This window comes from Rhinatrema bivittatum, chromosome 1 (genome assembly GCF_901001135.1).
Source record: "Rhinatrema bivittatum chromosome 1, aRhiBiv1.1, whole genome shotgun sequence".
NCBI lineage: Eukaryota > Metazoa > Chordata > Amphibia > Gymnophiona > Rhinatrematidae > Rhinatrema > Rhinatrema bivittatum.
The window spans coordinates 682263680-682289225 of record NC_042615.1 but is presented as its reverse complement, the minus strand read 5'-3'; the positions used below and the strand labels follow the sequence as shown (position 1 = coordinate 682289225).

The following is a 25546-nucleotide window of genomic DNA, read 5'->3' as shown; positions in this document are numbered from 1 at the left end:
CTTAAGCTGCTGCAAAAAAACAAAGAAATACCCAGTGGGTGGGGGGAGAATACATGAGCAGTGAGATAGATCTGAATTTAGTTGCTTTAAATGTCATACCGAAAGAAAAGTAGGATGTGAGTTAACAGCAGGAGGTGCTGACAAAAGGACCTTAGATCAGTCAGAACTCAGCACTTTACATGAAATATCTGAATAACTAACCACAGATTGAAAGTACTGTCAATCTTTTTCTGAATAGGCCATGATGACCAAATAAAGTCAGACAGTGAACTGAATCAATTAAAGCTTGGCAATGCATTCTGATGTAGCCAGATGCCCCTGGAGTCAGAAGAACCAATTACATTTCTGGAAAGATGACAATCAAATAGGTCTATGAACTGACTAGGCTGCCTAGCAACCAAAGACAAGTCACTCATGAACCAGATATCTGTGATGACTATGTATAAAACCACCAGCAGAGAAAGCTCCAATCAGGAAGATCTCAACAGGCAACAGGAAGTACTAAGAGTCAAAAATATTGCAGAGAGTCCAGACAACTCGGAGGCATGCCCTACTAAAATTGGCCAATGAATTTTGAGCAGCTAAATTTCAGGTAGTATAAATCTTATATGGGGGTTCGATATTTCAATTGAGGAATAACTGACCAACCTTACAGGGTAGCAATGAAAACTTGGGTTTTCTAACAAATTTTTGGCATGACTTCCTATTGTGTGCCCCAAGTTGTGTTTGTGACTCAGGGGCTGCCAGATTTCTGGCTTTGGGGGGGGGGGGGTGAATTTTGACATTTCTGTGCTCCTACTTCCCCTCTCTCCTCCCCCCCCCCCCTTTAATTATCCTCAGGTCTTCTCCTTATTAAAAAAAAAAAATTTAAAAGCAGGAGCCAGCCTTATTTCATGCAACACCATGTAGAAAAAAAAAAGGGAAGATAAATGCGGCAGTGAGGGTTAACAGAGGTACTAGACTGGAGTAGCTCCTCAGAGTTATTGGCACATCTGAGGGGGAGTGCCCACATTTTGGATTTTTCTCTCCGAGGCTGTTATTTTCTTGTGCTCGAGCTTTTGTGAACGCTTCTTCCTCAGAGCATGAGAAAAAGCCCGCACTGTACAAATTGTATGGGATGTGGCAACAAACAGTGTGGGGGAGGTTCATTAAGCTGTGTTTACAGAGAGAAGGAGACAGAGCAGTACATACAGTGTGCTCTGTTGGGGGGAACCCAAAGTGGTGGGGCAGATGGTCCAGCCTGTTTCCACTGGTGTGCTTGCTGCCATGGTGGAAAACGCAGCCATTTTGGCAGTGCGGCCTGTGATCTGGGCTCTGCCTTGCTCGGCTCCTGCAGTACAGGAAGCAGCTGGGAATTCCTCGGAGTGGGGGGGCCACATTTGTACTGGGCCTTAAAGAGCTAATTCTCATTTCCTGAAATGGGTCTGGTCTTATTCCTGTACTTCCCTGACAGCAGAATTTTTAAAATGTCTTCAACAGGCTTTTTGTATGGGGCAAGGCTCTGACTCAGGTCCTTCTGCTGTTCTACCTTCCCCTCAAGGATTTGCTTTGAGGGGTAAGGGGGCAAGCAACAAGAGGAAGAATAGAAATGGGAGAATATGGAGGAGACGAAAAATCCTCCAGATCAGACTTGTCACTGTTATGTTTCAGGGATCTGAGGGCGAGTGACAGCAAGGGAGATTTAGAGGAGGTAGAGTATCCTCCGGATGATATAGATTGGTGCTGCTATGGTTAAACTTTTTCACAAGATGAGCTTGCAGGCCTAATTTCTCATTCCTTACAAGTTCAAAATATTGCTGAGGATAAAGGAAGGCATTAGCAAAAATCTATCCTTCGGTGGTCCAAAAATGGATGTACAGTTACAAAAAGGATTATGATCCTAGTGGAGCAAGGAGCCTTTAAAGATGCCCAAGACAGAAAGATTGAAACAGTGGTGAAGCAAACTTTTGAGGCTTCCAGCATGGCTATTCAAATAGCAGTGTATAGCTGTATTGTGGCAAGGGCCAGGTTACCCTTCACACAACATGTTCAGGAAATTTCCATGGAAACCACTGCATCGGCTCTCAAGAAAGCAGCTCAGCTGGAGTCGGAGATGGCCTTTATGGTGGATGCCATTTTTGATTTAGTAAGAACTATGGCGAGGAGCATTTTTTCTACACTTTTCCCACTGTCCACCCTGTTACAGATTTTGGTATCATTGGCAAAATGACAAATCTCTCTCGACAACCCTTCCATTATAACGTTCACAAAAATGTTGAAAAGAACCGGTCCAAGATTCCTGAGGCACACTGCTAGTAACACCCACTCCTCAGCCAAAATCAAATTACCACTACCCTTTGTTGCCTCCCTTTCAGCCAGTTTCTAATCCAGTCAGTCACTCTAGATGCCATACTAAGGGCGCTCAATTTATGTCTTCTGTGCGGAACCATGTCAAAGGCCCTGCTGAAATCCAAGTGCACTATGTCTAGCGCTCTCCCTTGACCCAACTCTCTGGATCAGATTTGTCTGACAAGATTTACCTCGGTAAAACCATGCTGCCTTGGATCTTGCAATCCATTGGATTGCAAAAATTACATTATCATCTGTTTTAGCAGCGATTCCATTAGTTTGCTCATCACAGACGTCAGACTATCTGGCCTGTAAGCTCCCAGTCTCCTCCTTACTTTCACTTATGAATAGGAGCTACATCCCTTCTTTTCCAGTCCTCCGGAACTACTTCAGACTCTAAAGAAGCATTGAAAAGGTCAGCCAGAGGAGCAGCCAGGATGTCTCTAAGTGCCCTTAGTACCTTTGGATGTTTCCCATCCGGCCCCATTGCTTTATCTACTTTAAGTTTAGTTATCTCCTCATGAACACCCTGTTCTGAAAATCTAATGAGGTTTACCTCATGTCCAATCTTATTTGTTTTCATTTTATGTGGTCCTGCTCCAGGCCCTTCCACACTGAACACCAAACAGAAATATATGTTAAACAATTTTACCTCATCGGCCTCTACATGTTCCTCTTCTTCACCTTTGAGTCTCACAATACTACTTTTGCACTTCCTTCTATCACTACTTTTAAGGCGAAACTAAAGACTTGGCTCTTCCTGCAAGCATTCCCAGAGAGCTAAGAACTAGAAGATATAACAACCCCTGCCCTTTGGTTCTAATGTACTTATCCAAGATTATAAATTGCCCTATTTATATGTTTAAAGTTGAGACTAATTAGTTTCTGTCTTCTTATTACTTAGATTGAGTATTCTGATTTGTTCCATGCAAATGGCCATGTTAACTGTTCCTCGTAAACTGTTCCTTGTAAACTGTTCCATGTAAACTGCCACCCGGCAGTAATTATTACTGTTCTCTGTGAACCGGAGCGATATGTATTGTATACAGGAGCTCCGGTATATAAAAACCATAAATAAATAAATAAATAAATAAATAAATAAACTACATACCTTAAAAAAAAAAAAAAAAAGTCTGGTTCCCCCATTTTTTCTATTTTTCCATATTTGCTATTTCTTTTTGTTTGAATTTTTGCATTCTTGACTACTTTCCCAGCTTCTCTTAATTTTTCTTCCTCTTTCTACAATCTTATAGTTTATTAAAGCTAACCTTTTCTCCCTTAGCTTTTCAGCCTCTTCTTTAGAAAACCATAGCGGCCTCTTTTTCCTCTTCCCTTTATTTACTTTTCTAACAAAAAGATTAGTTGCCCTTATATCTCCTTTTAATTTTGCCCATTGCCCTTCCGCTTCCCCTAGATTTTCCAATCCAGTAAACGATTCCCTTGAGGTACTCTCCCATTTTAAGAAAGTTAAGTTTTCCTGAAGTCTAGGACCCTTGTCTTAGAATGAACCTTCATCTCTTGTGTCCTAATATTAAACCACACCATCTGGTGATCACTGGATCCCAGATGATCATCCACTACAACATTAGAAATACTGTGTCCTTTGGTAAGCATCAGGTCCAATATGACCCCCCCCCCCCCCAAATGTGGGTTCCATTAACAGTTGCCAGAACAGTTCTCCTTGCAGAGAATCCAAGATCTCTCTGCTTCTAGAAGATATTGTAGCCGGAATGTCCCAAACAGTATCTGGCAGATTGAAAACCTCTAGCAGCAGCACCTCCCCTTTCACAGTAAACCAGTGAATATCCTCCATTAAATCTCTATCCATCCATGGAGGTCTCTATATTACATCAATATAAATAGATGTTCCATTCCCTCTTTCCAGATTAACCTACAGTGCCTCCTCCTTAACTCGTAAGCCCAGTAATGATGTTGCTTTAATTTTTTTTTTCTATATATATATCAAGCCTCCTCCCTTCCTTCCTATACGGTCCTTCCTGAATAGAGAGTGTAGCCTGGTATAATTATATCCCAGTCATGTTTTCCATGTACCAGGTCTCCGTGACAATTACTATATCTAAATAGGCTTTTCCATTACTGCCTCTAGATCCAGGACTTTATCCCCCCATACTATGAGCATTTGTATATATATATACACCTTTCCAAATATTGCCCTTTTTTCCCCATATTTTCCAGTTCTATAAGTGTATTTCATGTTTTACTTACCTTAGAGTTTTGTTCACTCATCCCTGATGATTCTAGTTTAAAGCCCTCCTCAGTAAGTTTGTCATTCTATGTTGAAAGACTCTGCACCTTTTCTTTAACATGTGGATCCCATCTGTGTTTAGCAATCCTTGAAATATCATCTCATGATCCAAGAAGCCAAAACATTCTCATCAACATCATCTATGTAGCCATTCATTTATCTCCAGAATGTAGCTTCCCTGCATGGGCCTTTACCCCTAACTGGAAGGATTGGGGTAATCCACTGCTTATCCCTGGGATAAGTGGCATGGAATATATCAACCTTTAGGGATTTTGCCAGCTAATTGTAACTTGGATTGGCCACTTTTGGAAACAATATACTGGGCTTTATGGACCTTTGGTCTGACCCAGTATGGCAAATCTTATGTTCTTATGTTATACTCTTATGAAAGGCTATTCTCAGGGAGTGCTGCAAATCCTCCCTAAGTTCCAGGAAGCGTTCTACGTTCTTAGCATATGTGAGAGTCTGGAAGATTCTTTTTTTTTTTAAGGTGGTGTGCTGACTAGAGGTTAACCGCAAGGAAGGCTGAAGTTCCTGCAAGACAATTTAGGTAAGGGTTGGGTACTCAATTAACTAAAGGTGCAGGTAGCAGCTAAAGCATCATTTTGGGGGAGAGATCTTAGACAGACCTCTTTCCTCTCATCCGGATGACTCCCATTTTCCTGAGGGGAAAGAAGCACATCATACCTCTGGTGAAGAATCCTGTGCCATCTTGGAGTCTGAATTTAGTTCTCAATTACGGAATCTCCTTTTGAGCCTCTGAAATAGATTTCCATTAAACTCCTTTCCCTCAAGGCTGTGTGCTTAGTGACTATATGTTGAGTTAGATGAATTTCAGTGTTACAAGCACTGTCGTACTGAGCGCCTTTTCTGGCGTTTTCAAAATAGATGGTCAGGCTAAGCACTGTGCCTTCATTTCTTCCACAGTCAGTTTGACCTTTCCATCTTAGTCAGGTGATTTCCCTCTCTTCCTTCTGTAGAGAGGACTGTGCAATAGATTACGTTCAACTTCATTGTTTGGATGTAAGGAGTTCTCCTAAGGTACATGGAAATCACAAACAATTTCAGAAGGTCGGCTCATCAGTTTGTTCTCTAAGGAGGTCCAAGAAAAGTTGATGTGGCTCCAAAGTCTACTTTGGCATGCTGGATAAAGGAAGTGATTACGGCAGTTTACATAGGCAGGGATCAATCCTTATCCAGGAAATTGAGGGTGAATTCCTCAGAGCTCAGGTGGACTTGTGGGTGGACCTTCATTTGGTTTCTCCAATCGAACTATATAAGGCTGCAACTTAATCTTTATTGCATTCTTTTTCAAAGTATTATCGCCTGGATGTTTAGACCAGAGAAGAGGCTTCCTTTGCAGTGTTGAGAGCAGATTAGGCAGTAGCTCATCCAGTGCAGAAAGAGCTTAAGTACATCCCATATGTCGCAACTGATCTGGCAGGATAAAGAGGAAGGATAAATTTACACTTACCTGAGAATTTACTTTCCTTGAATCCAGCCAGATTGGTCCAGAACTATAGACCAAACACAAAAACTAGATAGTCTGCTATTGTATAATACAGAGAATATGCATAGAAAGAGTTCAAAATGTTACCTGGTACATTTTTTTTCTTGTTATGCTATTAGTCTATCTGTTTTGAAATTCTTGTGTATTAAGGTTAGACTCTTCTGAAAATTCCCTGGTTTGGAGGGAGAGAGAGTCGGTGAATTATTTTATTAACTTCTTACAGGACACTAGCCGGCTGAGGTCAGCATGGAATCCTATAAAAGAGGTGATGTCTCCATCTGCTGGTTCAAAAGTATAACCTGTACATCTGGACTGGTCTGGCTGGAGTCAAAGAAGTGAAATTATCAGGTAAGTATAAATTTCTCTTTAGTTTGATAGCCCCACAGAACTGTGTCACTGAGTAAGCCTAGTCTTTGTGTTTGATCTATAGGTGTCATTTCTGGGAACCATGTGACCCCTGGGTTTTGGGATTGCAGTGTACCTAGAAACCATGAAATGATAGCTTGTGGGGAAGGATACTTGCAAATGGGAACTCAGCTTGCAATGGGAGACTGCCAGTATAAGACCTCATGCACAGCGGTAGGCAATGCCTGTGCACTGATTGACAGGACCCTCCAAGTGACCAGGGGGTTCACCTTAAATGAGTGTTAAGGGGTTGCATTCAGACATTACATGACAGGAAATTTAAAAAACGCCTCCAAAATGTGCCCCTCTGGCCTTCTAAATATGATGTGAAGAGATTTTTTTTTTTAAAGTACTGTTATGGTATAAAGCTTACCTAAAAGGCTCTTCTATAGTTTCTTTATGAACATAGTCTTCCAGAGATGAATTTTCATTTGCTTGAATCTCATGCTCCAGGTTTGCTATGGTTGGCTCATCTTTCTGGGGAATATGTGCTCCTCCAAAATTTGTTAGGCTGAATTCTCCCAAACTGCTGCAAGCTGGTTGGATTTCCTCTACTTGATTTGGTTTGTACTAAATAAGAAAAATTATTTACAAAAATCAAATATTAACATATCGATCCAAAAGTTACCAAATAAATTGTCTGAGGTCAGAAAAAGTTTTTTGAAAAAAATCAGAATTAACAGATGAGGTATTAAGCAGCCTAAGTGAACCATCTTGAATGTTTTTGTCATATTATTCAAGACCATTACGAATTGCATGAGATGGTACCCTTCAGTCTATTGGGGGAATCAGAAGTGCCTGAAGTAAGATCCCTGCCCTATCCTCTGATGACCTTAGATGGACTGTCATCAAACAGGTGCATGATTCATGAAGGAGTAATGATAGGGAAGCTCGGCTAAATAAGAGAACAATTTTGGATTTTTAAATTAAATTTAGTTATTCCATTTGGACTCAATACAAAAATAGTGCAGACAAGTTCAATGAGTAGCCACCTCAGTTGTCAATTACAGGAACACACCAATAGGAGCGGTATAGGAAGACTAGCTGGTGACGTTTACTTAAATTCCCTATGTTTGTTCCTCTTTGTAGATGCTACATAAGAAGAAACGTAAGATGAATCCCCCCCCAACCCCCAAAGCAGAAAAATTGAAATGTGGACCTATGTTGGGGAGACTACCATAGATTTCAGATAAGCTAAGTGCATTGGATATAAGCTGTCAAGTTCAGCATTTTAATTGCAAATTTTAAAATTTTGTAAAAAAATTTGTCTTTACTGAGGAGGATGTTGGGATTATTACCACACCAGAAACATTTTTTGATGATGACAAGGTGACTAGATGGAATCACTATGAAACTGAAGGATGTAATAATTCAAATAGCCTAAAGATCAACAATTCACCTTGACCAGATGGTATTCACTCCAGAGTTCCAAACAAACTCAAAAATTAAATTGCAGATCTGCTTTTGGTGATTTGCAAACTATCATTTAAAACAGTAAAGTACTAGAAGAGTGGAGGTAGGCGAATTTGATACCAATTTATAAAACGTGCTCCAGAGTTGATCCAGGAAACTAAAGATCAGTGAGACAGACATTAGAGTAGGGAAAAATGGCCAAAGTTATTCTTAAAAACAAAATTACTGACCAAATAAATAGATATGGTTTAATGAAGGACAGTGAACATGGTTTTTACCAAGGAAAGTCTTGCCTTCCCAATTTACCAGATTTTTTTTTAAGGTGAAAATAAACATATGAAGGTGAGCCAGTTGATACAGTACATTTAGTTTTAGAAGGCATTTGACAAAGTCCTTCATACAAGACTGGAGGAGCAGTGGAGGAGTAGCCTAATGGTTAGAGCCAGGGAAACCAGGGTTCAAATCCCGTTGTCACTCTCTGGGACCTTGGGCAAGTCACTTTACCCTCCATTGCCTCAGGTACAAAATTATATTGTAAGTCCTCTGGGGATTACCTGAATGTAATCCACTTTGAAGTGCCAAAAAGCATAATATAAAAATCCAAAATAAATAAATAAGCCTCCTCAGAAAATTGAGAGAACATGGGGTAGGAGGCAGTGTCCTATTGTGGATTGGTAACTGGTTAAAAGACAGGAAACAGAGGATAGAACTAAGGGCCTCATTTTCCAAGCACTTTACCGCGTGCGATAAATTCGCAAATCGCGTTAACAGCTGTTAACGCGATTTGCGAATGCAAATTAGTCATTTGGTATTCAGGGGGCGGAGTCGGGGCGGAGCATATGTAAAGCGGGAACCTGTGTATCGTGTGCGGCGAAACAGCCGCAGTGTTAGCGCGGCTGCTATCGCGGCTAATAACTACAACTCCAACCTCGCGTTATGGACTGCGTTACAGGCCTGAAAAGGATTACCGCCATCCACGATAGTCCCAGACAGCCTGTTTCAGGCAGAGAGAGAGAGAGAGAGAGAGAGAGAGAGAGAGAGAGAGAGAGAGAGAGAGAGAGACTTACTATGCCCTACATAGGTATTTTAACCCCTATAGGAGGGCCACCTACTAACTCGGGGTGGGGATTAGGTATGAGCGTCGGGGGTTGGGGGCCACTTTCGCATTCCACATGAGATCTCTCTCTCTCTCTCTCACTCTCTCTCTCTCTCTCTAGGAGCCTGAAACAGGCTGTCTGGCACTATTGAAATATCGTGCACCGCGATAAAAGAAACCGGCAATTATCGTGCACCGCGATAAAAGACTGAAAGAATCATCGTGCAGTGGGAAAACATCGTGTGCGGCGCTAATGTTTTCGTGAATGGCGAAAACATCGCCGCACACGATGTTTCCCCACTGCACGAAAGAAGCCTCATTTGCATTGGTAACGCCCCCTAATGCGTTACCAATGCGATATTGGAAAATAAGGCCCTAAATGGTCAGTTTTCCAAAAGGAGAAAGGTCATTAGTAGAGTGTCCCAGGAATCTGTATTGTGACCTGTAGTATTTAGCATATTCATAAAGGAACAACAAGTGAAGAGACAAAATGTGCAGATGACAATTGTTTCGAGTCATTAAAATGGCAGCAGATTGTGAAGACTACAGAAAGACCTTGTAAGACTTGGAGACTGGACTTCTAAATGGCAGATGCAATTTAATATAGCAAGTGCAAAGTAATGCACATAGGGAAACACAATCCCAACTACAGGTACATGATTCCGGGTTCCGTATTAGGAGTCACCACCCAGGAAAAGAGTCCTTGTGAACAATACCTGAAATCTTTGGCTCAGTATGTGGCAATGGTCAATTATTTGGGAAGGAATAGAGAAAACTGAGAATTTCATAATACCCTTATATAGATTCATGGTGCAACTGCACTTTGTATGCAGTTCTGGTCACCCCATCTCAAAAGAAACATAGCAGACATAGAAAAGGTACAGAGGAAGAGTGACAAAAATGATAAAAAGGGATGGAATAGCTTCCTTATTGAGAAAGGCTAAATAGATTAGGGCTATTTAGCTTGGAAAAGAGACGACAGAGGATATGATTGAAATTTATATAATCATGAGTGGGGTGAAACAGGTAAATAGGGAACAGTTTTTTACCCTTTTAAACAACACTAGTACTAGGGAATACTCCATGAAACTAGCAGCCAGCAGATTTAAAACAAATCGTAACAAGTTTTTTGTTTTTTTTTAACTCAGCACACAATCAAGCTATGGAATCTGTTGTCGGAGGAAGTAGTCAAATCAATTAGCACAGTGGGATTCAAAAGAGGACTGGACAAGTTCCTGAAGGAAAAGTCCATAAACAGTTATTAGCCAGGTAGACTTGAGAAAGTCAGCATTTATCCCTGGGAGCAAGATACAAGAAATGGATCAACTATTGGGGATCTGACAGGTTCTTATGACCCAAACTGGCTATTGTTGGTGACTGAATGCTGTGCTTGATGAACCTTGGTCTAACCCAACATTGCACTTCTTTTGTTTCTCACATCCTCTTGTACATGCCCTTCTTAGTATGTGTAGATGGGCACTGCCCATATTGGATCCCAAATAGGGGTGTCTTGGGCTTTCCTTTGACCTACAGTAAAAATCAATTAGAATGACACTGGCCATTACCTGAACAAAATCAGAAAAGGCTCGATGGAGGAGGACTACTCTTTGCCTGTTGCAGAGATGGGTCCCGAGGAGAGATCAGGTGAGTATTTCTCTTTAGAATCAAACTCCTGTGACCTATAGGGGGTCCCCAATGACTGTTCAGTCACTCTCTATTAAACTGAAGGTGATATCCTAAACTGTGTTAATCCTAAAGTAGACTGTCTTTAGGCATCGAAGGTTGGCTCTCGAGACCTTGAAGCCAACTGTTGCCAAGGATCTGAGAAGGCTTCCTCTCTAAGGGGGTCATTCTCTAACGCTATCGCACGCAAAAAGTCCCTTTTTGCATGCGATAACTAGCCCGGGGCGGAGTCGGCCCTGGAAGAGTAGTCGGGGCGGCACCGGGGCCGACGCTGTGGACACATCGCTGGCGGCGAAAGGTAAGATTCCTTATCGCCGCCAGTTTCACGCCGAATAACTACATCTTTTATGGTGTAGTTATTTGGCGCGAAAGCCAGCAGCGATCACACCGCGGAGGTGCGATCGCTGCCAGCTATTGCAGGACCTCCACCTGCACCCCCGTTACCACCGGATTCTCTAAGGTCTGCGACCTTAGAGAATCCAGGCCTAAGACTATACAACTCCATCTTGGTACCAATACCAAATCCTGCATACTCAAATTTTGATGTTGGTGCTAAAATGCTTGGCATAACATGAGAAGTAGCAATATGTAGGTCAATCCATGTTCCAAGTAGAGTCAAGCTTGTTGATGCCAGTTGCTCGGCACACATGTACCGAGCAATAGTTTCTCCTTCAAGATTGCTGAGCAGAAAAGTCAATAGGGTTTAGCAGATGGGCTGACCATGCTCAGGGTGTCTCAAGAGGTACCAAACACTCTGTTGAGCTTCTGGAGTCTAACACTGCAAGTGCCCAGGATAGAAGGAACAGCTTTCTTCTAGGCGCAGCCACTTCTGAGTCTGGAGGGAAGCTTTTATTATCTCCCTGCTTTTTGGAGCCATGCCAAAGAGATCTACATCAGTCATCCTTCATTGGGCCCTCAGAGCCATTTCTATTTAGCTCCAATCTTGAGTGCTCAAAGCCCGATATTCAGTGCAAATTGGGAGATCACGATCTTGATCTCTGGGCCTATCTTTAGGCTTTGGCAACTCCTTGCTTCTAGAAGTTGGTACAGCTCCATGGTTCTTACTTTTCAATGATGTCTTTGGTACTTTATTTCTTCAAGATGAGACTGTGGTTTCATCTTATATCTCTTCATGGCCTTCAGCAATATCTTAGAGCAGATGCTACAATGTGACAGAGGGATCCTCATCCAGGCATTATATAACAAATCCTGTGATGGTTGATGGACATCTTCAAAACTCGGAAGCCACTGGCCATCTTCTCTCCCACTGTCAGAAATACTGATGATGCAAAATCAAAAGAAGAAAGTCTTCCTTAGATAAAGACAACCAAGAAGGAAAAACAGGGAGCCCTTGACCAGGTGGTCTTCCAGAAGCCACAGAAAAAGCAGGCCTTAGGAACAATGAAAGAATAAGAAAACTTAGATGATTATTGAAAAACTTCACTAGAAGCTAAAGGAAGAGAAAAAATTCTAAGGCACACTTAAAATAATTTGTGAAAAAAAAAAGAAAGAATGGAAAGGAGATGAAAACTGCTCTGGAAAGTTAAAAAAGCAGCTGTTTTAAAGTGAACCGCATCCAACATCCAGCCCAGAAAACCATAAACTGAGGAACCCTGCATCACTGTGAGATTTGTGTTACAGCTCAGAGATTGCTCCAACAATTTCATAAAAAGCTCCTTGGAAACATGTCCATTCGGAACCATCAAGATGTTATCCCCATGTGTTACTACACGGAATGGCTTGTCTTCATAGAAAGGCTGGTGCCTTTTCCAAAGAGCGCTGGAAGATTCTGTCCATTTGGTGCCAATTGCAGTCAAAAGACCCATTTGTGTGACTGGTGAACTGCTCATTGTCAGAGAAAGAAAACTGCCACTTCAGGTGCAAATTCCAAAGGTTCACAAAAATGAAACTGGGAGATTCAAGTCTCAGAGGAGACCTCCTTTCCAGCCCGGGACCAGTGAAGAGGTCTTATACCGCCCAGACAAGCTATCTTCGGAAAATGGAGAAAGGAGAGAAGTAAAAAAAAAAAAAAAAAAAAAAGGGATACTGTATACATAGCATGTAACAGTATTCACTCTGTCATTTTAAATTGCTTCAGACTTTAGACAAGTGACTGTAAATCTCTGGCATTAGATAATGGAGTTGATTTGGCTGTAGATATCAAGCACCTCTAGAAAGAACACATTTCCCAGTAAGAGCATGAAGGGTTTAAAACAAACACATTAGAAAAATTTGTGGGATTTAAAAAGCATGCTACCAGCCCTTCTTGTTTAAAGAAAAATAGATCACGATGTGCCTAAATCCTACTCTTTGTTCCCCCTTAGAAAACGTGCCGGGCTTAAAGAATTGTAAATGGTAACCACTAAGGTAAAGTATTTAAGCTGGAAACAATTCTCACATTTAGGGAGGGAAGTGAGCGGTGTCCATTGTCCTCCTGTAGGGTTCCCTCTTCCGTGCTCCCCTCTTCGGCAGCTCTCTCTGCCACTGCCACCTCTTTCCTTCCTGCTGCCCTTCTCAGATTTGGCTTTGGTCTCTGCGATCTGCCCCGTGGCAGTTGTGCAGGTCTGACAGAACTCTGCTTATTTTCTTCTGGTGAAATGGATGTTTTGTTAGCCCTAAAGTAAAACAACCAGTACACCTTATTTAAGTGATCTTATAGGAGCACCCTGAAGATGCATTATTTGTCATCATGTTACAAGTAATATACTGAAATGTCCCTCTTCAAAAATTCATCAACTGGAAGCTTTAGTACAAGTACTTGTTTTCCCCAGTGAGGTACAGTAACAACCAAGATAAGATGGAAATTTCAATTTTAAAGAAAGTTGGCATGCGGCAGTGAAATGGTCCCATGGAGCTGGGGAAGCCCTCAATTACACCCATGCCATCCCTGGCTTGCAGCATTGCTTCTAAGCTTCCTCTTTTTTTGGACGCTGATGGGCGGCATGAGAGAACAGAGGAAGCTTAAGCATGGTGGCTACCAGACATAGTTCATATAGAAAAATCATTCCACAGTGCTGTAGGGCTGGCTCTGCTACTTGCGTCAATCCTACTGCTGCAATGGAAACAGATCCATTGGCAGGAAGCCCAGAGGCAGAAGAATATTTTAAAATGTATGTTTTAATTTTTAAAAAAATGTTGAGATATATTAAAAATACTCCTGGACCAGAATTTTCCTTTCCTTTACAGAAAAAGCAAGTTTGCTTACCTGTAAACAGAGTTCTCTACAGAAAGCAGGATGAATTAGCCACTACACATGGTTAATGTCATCTGATGGCGCTCAGATTTTTACTGAGCATGTGCAGTTCTTGTGTGTGCATGTTGCCTTGTGAGCACTTCTATCCTCTTCCAGTATGTCAGCTATTGTAAAGTAGTCAATGCAAGGGAGACAGGGGTGGGAGGTAATTAAGAATTGCTAATTCATCCTGTTGTCTATAGAGAACCCTATTTACAGCAAGAAAATGATCTCTATTAACAAGCAGGCATGAATAGGAAAATTGGTTCTTACCTGCTAATTTTCGTTCCTGAAGTACCACGGATCAGTACAGACAAGTTGGTTTATGCATCCCTACCAGCAGATGGAGGCAGAGAACAAAACTTTCAGGCACTGCTACTTAACAGAGAATGCCACCTGCAGTCCCTCAGTATTGACCTGTACCCAAGCCAAAGATGACTACGTTAACAAATCTTCACCCACACTAAGGGCGAACAGAGACTTAAAGTTGGAGCCCCTGGAACTAGGCCCTCTTGATTTAACACAAAACATAAGTCTTTAGAAAGATGGGGATGGGTCTCTGGACTGATCCGTGGTACTTCAGGAACAAAAATTAGCAAGAAAGAACCAATTTTCCTTTCCTATTTGTACCCCAGATCAGTCCAGACAAGTGGGATGTACCCAAGCCCCTCTATTCTGGATGCAATACACTGTCCCCAAATGAAGCCTCATCTGGTGCGCGCACATCCCTGCAGTAATGTTTGCTAAAAGTGTGTAGAGAATACCATGTTGTCACATGACAGATCTCTTGCGGAGAAAGCAGTTGACACTCCGCCCATGAGGTCACCGGCGCTCTTGTGGAATGCGCTCAAGCCATCCCGCATCGGCCGGCCCTTATAGATGTAAGCCGAAGCTATTGCTTCCTTCAACCATCTTGCAATAGTGCCCTTGAAAGCCTTACTCCCTTTGCTTCACTGAAGAGGACAAAGAGATGATTAGACTCCGAAAGGCATTTGTTATCTTAAGATAGCGCAAAAGAAAACAGCAGACATCTAACAAGTGAAGTTCCCCTGCCACTGGAGCCTCTGCCAACAAATTTGGAAAGGCAGGTACCGTATTTTTCGCTCCATAAGACGCACTTTTTTTCCCCCAAAGGTGGGGGGAAAATGTATGTGCGCCTTATGGAGCGAATATAAAAAAAAAACCAAACAAAAATCTAACAAACACCCCCCCCCCCGACTCCCCCAAGACCTGCCGACTTAATTTCCTACAACCCCCCCCCCCAAGACCTGACAAATTAATTTCCTGCAACCCCCCACCCTCCTGACCCCCCCAAGACCTGCCAAACGTCCCTGGTGGTCCAGCGGGGGTCCGGGAATGATTTCCTGGGCGTGGGCCGTCGGCTGCCAGTAAACAAAATGGCGCCGACGGCCCTATGCCCTCACTATGTCACTGAGACCGACCGCTGCTATTGGTCGATCTCAGTGACATAGTGAGGGCATAGGGCCGTCGGCGCCATTTTGTTTACTGGCAGCCGACGGCCCTATGCCCTCACTATGTCACTGAGACCGATCGCTGCTATTGGTCGGTCTCAGTGACATAGTGAGGGCATAGGGCCGTCGGCTGCCAGTAAACAAAATGGCGCCGACGGCCCTATGCCCTCACTATGTCACTGAGACCGACCAATAGCAGCGGTCGGTCTCAGTGACATAGTGAGGGCATAGGGCTGTCGGCGCCATTTTGTTTACTGGCAGCCGACGGCTCACGCCCAGGAGATCGTTCCCGGACCGCTCCTGGACCCCCGCTGGACCACCAGGGACGTTTGGCAGGTCTTGGGGGGGTCAGGAGGGTGGGGGGTTGCAGGAAATTAATTCGGCAGGTCTTGGGTCAGGAGGGTGGGGGGTTGCAGGAAATTAATTCGGCAGGTCTTGGGGGGGGTCAGGGGGGTGGAGGTTGTTAATTTAAAGGGTTGGGATGGGGGGGGGGGGGGGTTTTGGGGGTTCCCACAGAAAGAAAAATTTTCTGATCTGGGGAGTGGACCGAAATGGCCCTCCCCAGACCCGAAAACAAAATGGGGAGAAAAAAAAAAAACTATGCACTCCCCTAATTTGCTCCATAAGACGCCCAGACGCAGAGCCGGTTTAGCACAATTTTTTTTTTTTTTAATTTTCCCCCTCTGAATCCTAGGTGCGTCTTATGGTCAGGTGCGTCTTATGGAGCGAAAAATACGGTAACTTGACAATCTGGTTAAGGTGAAAAGAGGACACCACCTTGGGCAAAAAGGAAGGCACTCTACTTAAGGAAACACCAGAGGACGCAGATGCTTCACCCCTTTGAGGAAACGAACCACGTCCAGATGAGACCCAACTGGTCTTCCATGAATCCTAACTCGAAGGGACCCTAAGGCTGCCACCCGAACTCGAAGGGAATTATAGGCTAAACCCTTCAAACCACTTTGCAAAAAGGCCAGGATATGCGGAACGTCCACCTTCATAGACTGCACCTTATTGGGAAAACACCATGATTCGAACACCTTCCACACCTGGATATAAACCACTTATGTGGAAAGTCTCCTTGCCTGAAGTAAAATCGCAATCACAGGCTCTGAATAACCCTTCAAATGAAGCCGTCGCCTCTCAGAAGCCAATCTGCTAGATAGAAGTGATCCTCCTGGTCTGAAAATGGGTTCCTGCCACAACAGCCCTACAAGATGGGTCAAGCAAAAGGCACCGTCCAGAGCTAGCCGCAGAAGGCCGCAATCCATGGACAGTGCAGCCACTCAGCCTCCACCAGAACCACCCTGTCCGGATGATGCTCGATTCAGCGCAGCACTCAACCTATGAGAAGCCATGGCAGGAAGACGTACAGGAGCTGCTGTGTTAGCCACAGCTGAACTAGAGCGTTCAGCCCTCCAATCCGACCTACCTTCTGCGACTGAAAAACCAAGCCACCGCATTTCCCAGAGTCGCCATGAGGTCCACTGCTGGCCTGCCCCACCTTACCTGAAGCAAGATGAAGGCTTCCACCGACAACTCCCACTCTCCGGGGTCTTGGCGTTGTCTGCTGAGGAAGTCCGCCTGCACATTGTCCACCCCGTGACATGGGAGGCCGCTATTCTCTCCAGAAGTTTCTCCGCCCAGACAACAGCTCTTGTGCCTCCCGCGCAACTAGATGACTCTTCCTACTGCCCTGGTGATTGATGAACGCCACTGTTGTCGCATTGTCTGAGAACACTCATACTGACTTGCTTCAAATGAGAGGAAGAAAAGCCAGTAAGGCCTTGCGCACTGCCCCGGTCTCCAGGCGGTTGATGGACCAGGTCATGTCCTCCAGCAACCACCAACCCTGGGCTGATCTCCCTTGACAAACCACCCCCCAACCAGAGAGGCTGGCATCCATGGTCACCAGTACCTAGTCTGGCACCTCCAGATCCATTCCCTTCTCCAAATTCTGCTGAGACAGCCACCCCAAGAGACTGGACCTGGTATCCTTCGGTAAAGGTAAAGAAAGCTGAAATTCCTCCGAAAGCAGATTCCAACAGGATAGCAGGGCCCCCTGTAGGGGACGCATGTGAGCAAATGCCCATGGAACTAACTCCAGCGTAGATGCCATGGAACCCAGGACTTACAAGTAATCCCAGACCATGGGCGTAAATAGGTGCAGCAGCCACAGGACCTGACCCTGGAACTTGACTACACTCTCCCTAACCAGGTATCGAAGCGCGCCCCCAGATATTCCAACGACTGGGTCAGCGTCAGTTGACTCTTTGCTAGGTTCATCATCCAGCCCAACGACTCCATAAGATGCAGTATCTTCTGGACTGAGCGAACACACTTCGCTTCCAACTTTGCTCGAATCAACCAATCATCCAGGTACAGGTGCACCAGAATACCTTCCTTCCCGAGTGCCACCGCCACCACCACCATCACCTTTGTGAGCGTACGCGGTGCTGACACTAACCCAAAGGGAAGAGCCCGGAATGGGAAATGTTGTCCCAGACCATAAGCCTCAGGAAGTGCCAGTGATCAATCCAACAGGGGATAAGAAGATAAGCTTTCGTCAAGTCCAACGACACCAGAAACTCCCCTTTGCACACTGCTGCTATGACGGTGCGCAACGATACCATCTGAAATTGTGGCACACCGAGGGCAGCTTTGACCTTCTGCAAATCGAAACATTCCTTCCTTCTTTGGAACCATGAAGTATACGGAATGCTGACCCTACCCCCTCTCTCGAGGGGGCACTGGTACAATGGCACATAGGAGTTGCAGCCAATCCAGAGTATCCCGCACCGCCTCTCGCTTGCTCCGGGAGATGCAGCGGGAGACCACAAAGGCGTCCCTGAGCAAACGAGAAAATTCCAGTCCAATGTGATTTTGGTCCACTCTTCGTAAAAGAGGGACAGCTGCCCACCAATGGCCACTGGAAAGGCGTGGACCAATACATCTTCATTGCCCAATTTTGCTTCCGCCACCCCCTTGAGAACCACCGTCCCTCTGCGGTCTGTGTTGGCTCCGAAAAGGTTGCTGCCTGCCAGAACTCTGCTTCTGCAATGCTGGTCCAGGGCTCCTGCCCACACGAAACCTCCTTGCTTCTTGAAAACGAGCTCGAGGCAGAAACAACTTCTTAGGGCCCTTTCTGTTCTTAGGCAACTTATTACCCTTCGACTCTCCCATTTGCTTCATGAGCTACCCCAGGTCCTCAAAGAGCAGCTTTCCCTTGAAGGGGAGATTCGACAGTTGTGCCTTAGACCACACATCCGCCGACCAATTTTGCAGCCATAGGAGTCGACACCACAGAGACCATACTCCTGGCAGAGGTCCGGGATCATGTTGTACAGAGCACCGGCCACCACATAGGCCACTCCTGCCTCCAAGCGGGCCGCCTGTGCTGCCTCAGCCATAGTCCCCGACCACCGGTCATGTTCCTTCTGCACCCAGCACAAACAGGCTCTCTGCATCAAACGTCCTCACACCGCAGCATGAACCTCAAACAATCTTTTGAGCAAGATCTCCAGTTCTCAATCCTGGACATCCTTTAGAGCTGCTGCTCCAGCTACCGGAATGGCTGTCTTCTTAGTGACCACCGACATGGCTGCATCCACCTTGGAAATTCTCCAGGACTCCAAGACCTGCTCCAGCAAGGGGTATACGCTTCGCCATGGCTCTCACCACCTTAAGCCCTCCTCGGGAAACTCCCACTCCCGATCTACCAGCTTCTTTACTGTCTTCGGCAACAAAAAAGACCTTAGGGGCCTCCTTAATCCCTCTAGGACCGGGTTCACCCTTCAATGCCCGTCCTCCTGGGTGTCTTTAAGCCCCAGATCCTTTATCACCTGGGGAATCAACGGGCCCAGCCCCTCCTTGCGGAACAGATGGACCACTCACAGGTAGTCTCCTTCAGCGATTGGAACCGCATCCAGATCCTGCATTGGATCCCCCAATTCGTCCGCTTTTTCCTGGTGTGGACCCTGAAGCGGATCCCCCCACGATATCAGCAGGGTCCTTGTCCGGATCACTGGACCCCCTTGTAACTAATCCAGATCATCCTTCCTTCTGAAGCATGCCGCTTCATTCTCCAACTCCGAGAGACCATCACCTGAAGGGAAAAAATGCCGCCCAGCAGCAACACCTTTCACTCTTCCCTTCAGTTTGCTTTTTATTTTATTTTTTATTTTTTTTAACTTTAACAACCAACAAACAAAATTAAACAGGCATCACTTCCCTGTACGGAAGAGAGGCTGCAGGCTCTGTAGTCCCTTCTGGAAGAGAGGGAACTGGTCTCACCAGCTTTTAACCTCCAGCGACTAAGAACTGAGCAAACAAGGGTCCCCAACCCTCTGCTCGTTCACCTCAAAACCTAGAGGGATGGTCCCACTAGGACCTACCAACCTCCGAGGAGGAATTCACCAGCTTATCCTGCTCCTTCTTTTTTTTTTTTTTTTAGTACAGACTGCAGGTTTTGCACATCTACCATCTGCTGGAGACAGAGAAATAGTGAGAGATTGCAGGTAGCACGCTAGGTTATATGGCAGTATCAATAAAACTTTCTCTGTCTCCATCTGCTGCAGGGGAGGTAAAACCCAGGAGTCTGGACTGATCTGTGTACATACAGGGAACTACCAGAATCATCTTTAGGGCTTCCATTTATCACAGTTGGCAAAGTTGAAAATATTTCAAGATAGTGACTGGGACACATCCATGCTGTAGCTTGAACCAAAGACAGACTGAGGGGCTCATTGTTGCGTCTGTCGGTGCCAGACAGCTTCGCCCCGTTTGCCTCACCTTGTTCACGGCTCCTCCCGCATTCCTAGGGAAAATGGCTGCCGCCGCATCTACAAGCCAACATCTCCGGCGTCCCCGGAACAGCTATGGTGCTGCCTCCCGCCATGCTCCTCCCAAGGGCCTACTAGGGTGCGCACGCACACACTACTCACGTCTTTATTCCAGCTATGCCGCGAACCTCGGGGGTGTTCCCCTCTACTGACGTCACGCCAATCGGGTATTTAGCCTGAACTTTGTTACTAGCTTGTTGAGTTAGCAAAGGATTGGTTTCGGCTGGTTCTAAACTACTCTGCCGCTTCCGTGCTGCCGCTGGAAGCTCTCTCTCTGCCCTTCGGGGTATAGCTAACATGGGTACCCTCTCCTTGGGGGTCCTCTGCTTTATTTCAGGTGCCTTACAGGGATCAGGTACTCGCTCCTTGAGGGCCTGTTCTCCCTGCCTCGGTGTCGCTACCAAACTTCTTCAACCTGGTGGAATCGCATACCAACAGCAACCATCTAGTGAGTAATCTAACTCTCAGTCTTATCGCATCCACAGTACTACCTTGCTGGGAAACCTGCACCGGAATTCCCCTATACCAACAAGGTGAGAAGGGTTCCCTCTGCCAAGGGTCCTGAGACTGCTACTTCCAGACCACCTCACTACTGCCACCTCTGGAGGTACACTACAAGCTGCTTAATAAAAACTAAACTCTGTGTTTGTGCGTCTGCGTTTAGCCCAGTACTGTGGTGTCTCACAGGGCTCCTCCCCATGGGTGTGGTCATCTGCCACAGTACCCAAGAATCCACCCAAACATCACTTAACCATAACACTCACAAGGCAGTGCTCTGAGAGCACTGAATGATGTCACCCACCATTATGACTAATTCATGCCTGCTTGTAGATGGAGATCCTATTTAGAAATACTTTAAAATGCCATTATGGTAAGCCACTAAACCAAGCAGAGAGTGGCTAGTATCATGAAGTAGCTCTATACAAAAACCTGAAGATCTCAATATGAGCAAGGATTCATCACCAGAGGGGAATCTTAGCAACTAGTACAACATCGCTGGGGCAACCCATTCTGCCAGAAAATCCAAAACGTTATCCTATAGCAGATAAAAGAAAAAAGTTACTCAAAGTGAAATATTGCTTTGTTCCTTTCAGTACTTACTGTTCATCAATGTCTAGGTCTTCATTCTTCTTTTCTGCAGGCTCCTCCACAGTAACATTCAGCACATCAACTTCTCCAGCATCCTGGGAATCCAAATAAACACAGAGCAGCTTCTTTAATTTTATTTTTTTGTTGAAAGACAAAAAAAAAAAAGTGTAAACATATAAAGAATCGTCTTCAGCTATAATACAGAAGATCCAGAACATGTAACCATATAAATGAAGTGCAGATTAGTAATTCCCTGCCTGTTCCAACAATGATACAGAGATATTAAAAAAAAATGTTGCCTGGGAAATTAACTTACTATGTACCAAAAATCATTTCGGGCCTAATTTTAAAAGGCCTATGCGCGCCTATACTGGGAGATACGCGCATTTTCAAAGGCCCGCAGCCTTTTGAGCAAGATCTCCAGTATCTCCCAGAACATGCAAAAGAAAGAGCTCTTGAAAGATGGGCGGGCTGGAACAGCACCATTAAGGCGCTGTCCTGCTAATGCGTGTGTCGGGAATGCCAAACCCTGCACAACTTGCTGCTGCTGCTCTGAAGCACAGGTAAGTAATAAAACAAAAAAACGTAGGATAGTTAGCAGGACTTTAGGGATCAGGGCCAAAAGGAGAAAAGGGAGGCAGATTAGCTAAGGGGTTTAGGAAAAGGAAAAAGGAGCGGACTGGGAGGGAACTGGGGAAGAAGCCTATCGCATTGCCGCGCACATCTACTGAAATCACACACACACACACACACACACACCCCACACACTTATGAGCACGTAATGTGCACGCTGATATAAAATTGAGCACGCGGGCAGCAGATTTTATAACACGTGCGCTTCGACACACACATCCTATAAATGCGGCACGTCCATGTGCGGCGCCGGGAACCGCATGCGTATGGACGCCCGCGTGTGGCTTTAAAAGTTACCCTCCCTAGTTTTAGAAATTGTTCACTAGATTTTTAAAGCAGCATATCAGAATCTAAAAAAAGGGCCAGCGTACCTTGTCAGCTCCTTCAGTGGGCTTCGGGTGGCTAGCTGCTTCTGTCTTTCCAGAAGCCTTTACCAAGATACGCTTGGGTTTTCGTAATGAACCTCGAACTGCTCTTGCAGGCTTATCAGCAATACCTTTTTCATTTTCCCTGCACAAGAAAAGAAATAAAACATTATGGCTTTCCAAGTCTGTTTATAATAATTCCTATTACTTCCACTGTCCCATCAGCTAGCATCCACTTGCTAAAATTATAGAGGATACACAAAAAACACTGACTACACTTGCATGCATGGTATTAGTAGGTATGATGTACCTACTAATACTGGTATAAAAATGTTTTTAAATAAATAAATAACTGTACATACAACACCAACCTCAAACTTTTTATGTCTTTTAGACTACATTAATTGCACATATTATTCAAGAACAGAAGTTCTTTTCCACATAATCAATACTAGTTCAAATAAAACGTTTAACTTGGATCTGAGTTATTACATATAACATTCAGTACATTACCTCTAATTTCTACCTAACTATCATCAGACCAATATTTAGTAACCCGGCGAGCAGAGAAGTTATTCAGATAAAATTACCTGCATAACTTTAGCCAAACTTACCTGGATAAAAATACTACTGAATATATTTGGCCATAGAACATAACAGGTACAATGATGTCTTAAAACAACCATTTATGGACTTTTCCTCCAGGAACTTGTTCAAACCTCTTTTAAACTCCGCTAGGTCAGTCACCTTGATCACATTCTCTGGCAACAAATTCCATAGCTTGATTATGCATCGAATGAAAAAACACTTTCCGTGATTTGTTTTAAATTTGTTGGTTGTTAGTTTAATGGAGAGTCCCCTTGTTTTAGTATTATTTGGGAGGGTAACTGTTCCCTATTTCCCTGTTCCACTCCACTCATGATTTTATAAAACTCTGTAATATCCCTTCTCAGTCTCTTTTCCAAGATAAAAAGCCCTAAAATGTTTAGCCTTTCTTCACAAAGGACCACTGCCATCTCCTTTATCATTTTTATTACCCTTCTCTGTGCCTTTTCTAGTTCTGCTACGTCTTTTTGAGATGGGGAGACCAGAACTGCACAGAATGCTCTAGGTGCGGTCACACCATGGATCAACCTAAGGACCGCCATACTGGGTCAGACCAAGAGTTCATCAAGCCCAGTATCCTGTTTCCAACAGTGGCCAATCCAGATGACAAGTACCTGGGCATTGATTCTATGCTACGTCAACCAGGACTAGCAATGGCTTTCCCAAATGTATTTGGTTAACAACAGTTTATGGTCTTTTCCTCCAGGAACTTGTCTAACCTTTTTTAAACCCAGCTATGCTAACTGCCTTTTTCACAGAGGCATTATTATAAAGAGGCAATATGATATTCTCTGTTTTATTCTCCAGTCCTCTCCAAATAATTCCTAATATTCTATTTGCTCTTTTGACCACCGCCGGCACACACAATGAACCAAGAATTCCAATATATTGCCACAAGGACTCCAAGGTCCTTTTTCTGGGTGGTGATTTCTAATATATAGCCCGATATTGTATAGTTGCATTACACTTCGTCTGCCATTTAGATGCCCAGTGTCCTAGTTTCACAAGGTCATTCTGCAGTTCCTCCCATAACCTTGAATAATTTTGTGTCATCTACAAATTTGATCTCCATACCCATTGTTCCTTCTTCCATTAATGAAAATGTTAAACAGCACAGGTTCCAGTACAGATCCCGTTGGTACTCCACTATTGACCTTTCTCTATTTGGAAAACTGACTATTTGGTCCTCCTCTCTGTCTTTCCTGTCTTTTAACCAATTAACAATCCACAATAGAACACTGCCTCCTAGCCCATGGTTTTTTTAAATTTCCTGAGTGGCCTTCTCTGGAGGAATTTGTCAAATCTACCTCGCATATAAATAATCTTAAACAAGCAACCTATGAGGAAAAAATCATAAATCTGACAATACGCTAATTAGAAGGGATACTTTTGAAGTATAGAAGAGGAATGCTTTCAAATTTAAAAGGAGAGTAGATAAGTATAAAAAATTGGATAGAAAAAGATTTTTTTTTTAAGAAATAGTGTTTTAATTCCAGTCCCTTAATAAAACTAGTAAATGTAGGATTATTTATTTATTTATTTATTTATTTATTGTTTTTGTTATACCGAGTTTCATGATAGGCATCACATCAACCCGGTTTACAAATAACAAGGAGTGTAAAGCATAACGTAACGTAAAAAACAATATTTTCAATAAGAACCTTGAACTTTAAATACAGTGAATCAGAAAAAGGGAGAGGGAAAGTTACAAAAAACAAGGAAAATAAACTTGGGATGGAAGGGGAGAAATTGAACAGCACAATATTTACATTAGTTTAATTATTTAATTAATTAGTTTAATTTAAATTAGTTTAATTTTTGGGAATAGTAAATGACGTGAATAAAGTGCTCCAGTAGATGATACTGGTTGAAGCCCGATGCAGGCAAGAGCCTATGGATTACTTTATAGAGCACAGCTTTTTCTGATACTAATTTTCTCCCTTAGTATTTCTCTCTCCCATCCCCCGCCTCTTCCCTCCTCTCGCCTGCCCCCCTCCCCCGGTTCATTGTAATTTTCCTTTCTTCAGTTCATTGTAAACTGGCGTGATGTGTTCTACGAATGTCGGTAAATAAAAGTTCACAAATAAATAAATAAATAAATAATCTCCCTCTAATTAGCGTGTTGTAAGATTTCTGATTTTTTCCTCATAGGTTGCTTGTTTAGGACTTTGTCAAATGCCATTTGAAAACCGAATACAGCGTATCAATTGGCTCACTTTATCCATATGTCTACCTATATGGCCAGTGATCTTGTTTTTAATAATATTTTCTACCATTTTGCCTGGCACAGACATCAAGTTCATCAAATCACCCAGAAGCTTTTTTTTTTTTTTTTTTTTTTTTTTTTAATGATGGTGTGAAGATTACTAGGAATAGATTTGCAATTTCATAAAATTATCCAAATATCTTTGCCGCTCACCAGGATATTGAAAATTATAAAAATGTAGCAAGACAGAGTCCACCTTCCTACACATAGCCAGGCCCAGCAGCACCCCAATGCCTATCTGTCTTGCCCTGCAATAGGAAAAAAAAGTAGTGGCCGAGCCCCTGATTCCCCTTTAACCCCAAACTTAAAAATTGTGGGGCACCAAATTCTCACCCCCAAAC

The 25546-nt window shown here is 43.8% G+C and overlaps 1 protein-coding gene across 4 annotated transcripts in view; it reads right to left on the bottom strand.

The window, feature by feature from the left end:
* The window catches only part of BDP1 (B double prime 1, subunit of RNA polymerase III transcription initiation factor IIIB), a 259767-nt gene that overhangs the window by 148287 nt on the left and 85934 nt on the right, over positions 1-25546 (bottom strand). For all 4 annotated transcript variants that reach the window (XM_029574553.1, XM_029574582.1, XM_029574572.1 and 1 more), the window contains exons 14-17: positions 22340-22478; positions 21348-21430; positions 13100-13316; positions 6883-7079 (exon numbers count right to left, since the gene is read on the bottom strand). In XM_029574553.1, coding sequence (XP_029430413.1) covers positions 6883-7079; positions 13100-13316; positions 21348-21430; positions 22340-22478 — 636 coding nt within the window. The remainder of the gene's footprint in view (positions 1-6882; positions 7080-13099; positions 13317-21347; positions 21431-22339; positions 22479-25546) is intronic.